The sequence below is a fragment of the Pteropus alecto genome, unplaced genomic scaffold (genome assembly GCF_000325575.1).
Source record: "Pteropus alecto unplaced genomic scaffold, ASM32557v1 scaffold75, whole genome shotgun sequence".
Lineage (NCBI taxonomy): Eukaryota > Metazoa > Chordata > Mammalia > Chiroptera > Pteropodidae > Pteropus > Pteropus alecto.
The window spans coordinates 1,530,663-1,537,030 of record NW_006440638.1 but is presented as its reverse complement, the minus strand read 5'-3'; the positions used below and the strand labels follow the sequence as shown (position 1 = coordinate 1,537,030).

The 6,368-nt window shown below is 32.0% G+C and overlaps 1 protein-coding gene across 3 annotated transcripts in view; it reads left to right on the top strand.

Annotated features, from left to right (window-relative positions):
- XRN1 (5'-3' exoribonuclease 1) overlaps positions 1-6,368 on the top strand; it is a 117,036-nt gene that overhangs the window by 15,159 nt on the left and 95,509 nt on the right. For all 3 annotated transcript variants that reach the window (XR_003047995.1, XM_006917446.3, XM_025050767.1), the window contains exons 3-6: positions 1,846-1,943; positions 3,107-3,216; positions 3,315-3,425; positions 4,626-4,708. Coding sequence is in view for 2 of the 3 variants with exons in the window: in XM_006917446.3 (XP_006917508.1) it covers positions 1,846-1,943; positions 3,107-3,216; positions 3,315-3,425; positions 4,626-4,708 (402 nt within the window). In the remaining variant the exon portion in view is untranslated. The remainder of the gene's footprint in view (positions 1-1,845; positions 1,944-3,106; positions 3,217-3,314; positions 3,426-4,625; positions 4,709-6,368) is intronic.

Genomic DNA, 6,368 nt, shown 5'->3' with positions numbered 1-6,368 from the left:
TTTTGTTAAGTGTTTTGATCATAAATGGGTGCTGTTTTTCATCAAAGGCTTTTTCAGCATCTATTGATATGATCATACACTCCTTATTTTTTAATTTGTTTATGAGGTGTATCATATTAATTGATTTGTGTATGTTGAACGATCCTTGTGCCTTTAGGATGAAGCCCATTTGGTCATGGTGTATAATCCTTTTAATATGTTGCTGTATTCGGTTCTCTAGGATCTTATTTAGGATTTTTGCATCTGTGTTCATGAGAGATATTGGTCTGTAGTTTTTTTTTGTTGTTGTTGTTGTTTTTAATGTTATCTTTACCAGGTTATGGTATCAGAGTAATATTGGCCTCATAAAATCAGTTGGGAAGTATTGCCTCCTCTTCGATTACTTGCAAGAGTTTGAGGAGAATAGGTATTAAATCTTCTTTGAATGTTTGGTAGAATTCACTGGTGAAACCATCTGGTCCTGGACTTTTACTTTTTGTAGGTTTTTGATGATTGTTTCAATTTCCATACTGCTGATCAGTCTAGTTAGATTTTCCAGGTCTTCTTGATGCAGTCTAGGAAGGCTTTATCTCTCTAAGAACTGGTCCATTTCTTCTAGGTTATTAAATTTGGTGTTATATACTTTTTCATAGTATTCTTGTAGAATCTTTTTTATTTCTGCATTGCGTGTCATAATTTCTCCTCTTTCATCCCTGATTTTATTTATTTGAGTCCTTTCTCTATTTTCTTTAATGAGTCTAGCCAGAGGTTTGTCAATTTTATTAACCTTTTCAAAGAACCAGCGCTTTGTTTCATTTATTTTTTCTATTTGTTTCTTTGTTTGTTTTCAATTTCATTTATTTCTGCTCTAATTTTGGTTATTTCTTTCCTTCTGCTGACTTTAGGCTTCATTTCCTAGTTTTTTAAGATGAAACATTAGGTTGTTTATTTGCACTCGTTCTTGTTTTTGGAGATAGTCCTGTAATGATAGAACTTTCCTCTTATGATCACTTTTGCCATGTCCTAAAAGTTTTGATATGCTGTGCTATCATTATCATTCATTTCTATGTCTCTTGATCTCTCTATTTATTTCTTCTCTGACCCAGTTATTCTTCAGTAGCATGTTATTTAATCTCCATGTATTTGTTCTTCCTTCTTTCTTTTTACACTTGATCTCCAGCTTCAAAGCGTTATGATTAGAGAATGTGGTTGGTATGATATCAGTCTTCTTATATTTGTTGAGGCGATCTCTATGTCCCAGTATGTGATCAATCCTTGAAAATGTTCCATATGTACTAGAGAAGAATGTATAAGCAGCTGTTTTGGGAGCAAGGGCTTTGTAAATGTCAGTTATGTCCAGTTGATCTAATGTGTCCTTTAAGGGGAGAGATCTAGAGACATCTCTCAATCTGCCATGTTTCTGACTTCACTCTCTAAAATTTTGTAATTTTTTTATATAATATTATTAGAGACCATTTTAATAATGTACTTCTTGTTTGATATTATTAAAGTATGTATAATGAACATTTAATGCTATTCTTTTGAACTTGTTTCTAGAATCAATTTGCTGTATACTTGTGATAAGAAACAATAACTTTATAAGTATTTGTAATGTTGTCAGTTTTATACTTTTATAATGTTCTACTTCTATAATCCTTATCTGAAAAAACTCAGTTATTTAAATAAATAAATATCCTGAGGCTCATCTTTATCAATTTTGATTCTTTCAAAACTTGTTTTATGGCTTGAATCTTAAAATTGATGAATTAGTATTTTAGTTATAAAAGCATCTAATTAAGTTTACTTTATCTAAAGATCTCCACTTTTTCCCAGAAAGTTAAGGTATTTTTTCCCTTAATCTTTAAGGTCAGCAAAGGAAGCAGAAGACAAAATAAAAAAGGCAGTAGAAAAAGGAGAAACTCTTCCTACAGAGGCCAGATTTGATTCCAACTGTATTACACCAGGTAAATTCCCTGAGGAAAAAAATTGAGAGATTTAACAATGTAAATGTAAATTTTTTTAAATGTGTTTTTCTTTTCTAGTATCTACTTATTTTTGTCCCTAAGATTCCATTTGCTTTATTTTTCCAATCTTGTCTCCTCATAAGATGGTTTGGTCACCTTGGTAATAAGTGCTCCTATGAAGACCCACTGTAGGGAATTACAGATGTTGATAAGAGCAGCTATAGACGGAACTTCCCAGCTGCACAGAATTATAGACCTAAAAAAACTTGGAAGACCTGTCCTACTCCCGCCATTTATTTGTTTGAATACTGACTCAGTGAGGTTGCGGCTTACCCAAGTTTATGTAGCTATCTTGTTGTATTCAAAATAAGAAACCTATTCTCCTAGTCCAGAGTGCTTATTATTCTATGTCTCAAAGGCAGTTAAGATTTCTGTGACTTTAAGGATAAATGGATTTATCAATATTATGTTTAATTTAATTTTATATGCAACACCATACTCTGTACTTCTTAGAGCTTTATCTAACATCATTATAATTCTTTACTTTGAAAAAAAAGTCTTAAAATTTTACTTTTCGGTGAATTCTTTACTAACTCTGATAATTTTTTTTTTTCATTAAGTGCCCTAATCACACAGTGCTTGATTTAATAACCAGTTTTATTTTTATTATGGTTTAAGACTCTATTGCCTTGACTATTGACCATCTCAGCTTTTCATAAACATAATCAGTTTCCAGATTAATAATAATATTCCAGGTTAACAGTAGAAATAATAATAGTTGCCTTTGTTGTTTTTATTGGCAACCTGATTGAAGGTGCATGCCTTAAAATAAAAACTTTATAATCCAGCAGAGGAAATAGAAGATTGAGGTTCATTAGATAGTTGAAACTCTGTCCTTGTGTGAAAATATTTGAAGCATAGTCCTGAGGCAGTAGTAACATTCCTTTACTTTTGCTATGTGATGTTAACTTCATTTTAGGGTAACCAGTGAAATTAGAAACAGTTGTGATATTTGCTAGTGAAAAGTACGACATTGCTTTTCTAGATAAGTAAAAGAGCTTTTGACCTTTGGAAACCTTGCACCTGGCTGTTGCGTGGATACCCAGATCTAATTCCATGTTGTCACTGGGAACTCACTGTTTTTATAAACTTTTTATTTATAGGGACTGAATTCATGGCCAGGTTACATGAACATCTGAAGTATTTTGTAAATTTGAAAATTTCTACGGACAAATCCTGGCAAGGAGTTACCATCTACTTCTCAGGCCATGAGGTTATTATTATTATTTTTATTTAAAGAGGTTTTTTAAACTTATTATTCTGATGCATATTCCATTACCGCATTAAAAAAACAAAAAACATTGTATTTAGACTCCTGGAGAAGGAGAGCATAAAATCATGGAGTTTATCAGATCCGAGAAAGCAAAGCCAGATCATGATCCGAACACCAGACACTGTCTTTATGGTTTAGATGCTGATTTGGTAAGTATAATGTTTGTGGTTATTATAACTTTATGTCATTATAGTTAAATACCTAAGATTCTTAATCATATATAAGAAGCTTTTTGGATGGGGAAACAAATATCAGAGATATACTAATGCTTGCTATTTCTGCCATTACCAAAGCAATTGGAAAATGAGTTCTTTTGCCATATGTTATGATCAGCAGGTCTCTACAATCATTCACACTTGACTGACTCTACTGCTATGAATGATCTGCCGAGGTCAGGGTAGAGGGTCCCTTTTTGCACTCAATATATAACTTTCAATACCACCTGATTTGATAACTCCATGACCCAAATAATTTTACTAGATTTGTTTTAACTTTGTTATGGAACTTTCAACATAAAAGTAGAGAAGATAGTATAATTAACCTACTTGTGTACTTTATCCACTTTAAATAATTTTCAACTCTTATCCCTAACCTTCTATTTCCTTTCTTCTTCTCTTGATTCTTGAAGCATATCCCAGATTGTATTATTTAATTTATAAGTATTTCATAATATTTTTCTAAAGGAAAGGGTTATTTAAAAAAAAAAACACAACACCATTATCCCACATAACACAATGTTAACAGTCACTGTTTAATATATAAATAACCATTTAGTATTCTTATTTCCCTGATTGCCTCCTTCATTTCGTTTTGTTTGAATCAGTACTAATAAACAACATACATTGCAATTGATTGATATATCTCACTAGACTATTTAACTTACTTTGGAGATTAGACTACTAAATGAATAGATTAACTGAAAATGCCTTTTCCAGTTTTTTCTGAGATTTTACATACTGGAGGTATCGTGGCCTCCAGAAGAGTTCTACATTCTTCAGTCAGAAAAGCTGCTGCCTTTAATTTCTTCTCTGTTCCCCTCATGGCAAGTTGAAAGGTGTGAAAATCAAGAGAAAGTTTTCTGGATTTTTTTGTTGGGGGGGCAGATGATGATTATAAAGGTCATGTGAGTGTCTAAGGTAAACATTTTTTTTCTTAGAAAAGTGCACTCACTTTACCCCATTAATAACCTCTAAATGGATAATATTTTGATTTTTGTATATTTAATGTGCTAATAAATTGTGTCATTTTCCTTAATCACATTTGTTATATGGAAATGATTTTATTTGATTGCTTTTTATAAACCTGATAAAAAATGAGAATAGAAACACTTTTTAATCATTTTTCATCAGATTATGCTTGGGTTAACAAGTCACGAGGCACAGTTCTCACTTTTAAGAGAAGAAGTTCGGTTTGGTGGCAAAAAGACACAAAGGTAAATCACATTACATATATTTTGGAAGGAAAAAAAGAAATTAAGAATAGTAATCCCTAAACAGATTAGGATCTGTAAATATTTTCTCACATTCCATGGGTTGCCTTTTCACTCTGTTAATAGTGTCATTTGACGCACATAATTTTTAATTGTGATGATATCCAGTCTATTTTTCTCTTTTGTTTCCTGTACTTATCGTGTAATGTTCATGAAATCACTGACAAATCCAATGTCATAAAACTTTTTCCCATTTTATTCTAAGAGTTTATAGCTTTAGGTCTTATATTTAGATCTTTGATCTGTGTTAATTTTTGTTTATGGTATAAGGTAAGGGTCCAGCTTCATTCTTTGCATGTGGATATCTGATTTTCCCACCAGTATTTGTTGAAAAAATTGTTTTTTCTCAATTGAATGGTCTTGGGACTCTGGTTGAAAATCACTTCACCAAATACATGCAAGGGTTTATTTCTGGGCTCTGTAGTCTATTCCATTGGTCTATATATCTGTCTTTATGCAAGTACCACAGTATTTTAATTACTATAGCCTTATAGTAAGTTTTGAAATCAGGAAAGGTGAGACCTCCAACTGTGTTCTTTTTCAGGATTATTTTGGCTATTTGGAGTCTCTGAAGATTAACAGTTTTTAGGATGGATTGTTTTATTTCTGTAAAAATACATCCTTGAGATTTTGATAGGGATGGCATTGAATCTGTAGATCCCTTCGAGTGATATTGACATCTTAATATTAAGTCTTCCAATCCATTAACATGGAATGTCTTTAATTTCTTTCAGCAACATGCTGTATTTATAGTGTGCAAGTCTTTTGCTTCTTTTTTTCCTTATTAAAAAAAATTTTAATATAGTTACCATGCTATACATTTATCCCCAGGACCTATTTAACTTATAACTGGAATTTGTACCTTTTGACCACCTTCACCCATTTCACTCACCTCCCACCCCCAGCTCTGGGAACCATCAGTCTGTTCTCTGTATCTATGAGTTTGGTTTTTTACCTCTGGGTTTTTTCTTTTGCCTCCTCGGTCAAGTTTATTGCTAAGTGTTTTATTCTTTTGGATGGTATTGTAAATGGAATTGTTTCTTAATTTCCTTTTGGGATTCTTTGGTGTATAAGACTCTGGTGTATAAAAACAACTGATTTTTGTATGTTGGTCTGCAGCTATGCTGAATTTGATTTTTAGCTCTAGTAGCATTTTTGTGGATTCTGTGGGATTTTATATGTATATAGAATAATGCCATCTGTAAATAGAGATAGCTTTACTTCTTCTTTTCCAATTTGGGTGCTTTTTATTTGTTTTCTTGCCTCAGTGCCCCCACTAGGACTTCCAGTATAATGTTGAATAGCTATAGTGAAAATGGGCATCCTTGTCTTGTTCCCGCTCTTGGAAAGAAAGCTTTCTGTCTTTCACCATTGAGTATGATGTTAGTTATTTTTTTTTAAAATACATTCTCTTTATCTTATTAAGGTGTTTTCCTCTATTCCTACTTTGAGGAGTATTTTTATCATGAATAGGTGTTAAATTATGACAAATGCTTTTTCTGCTAAATGATTGTGTGGTATTTTTTCCTTTTTATTAATATGGTATATTACATCAATTTTTTTTCTTATGTCGAACCATCCTTGCATTCCTGGGATAAATCCC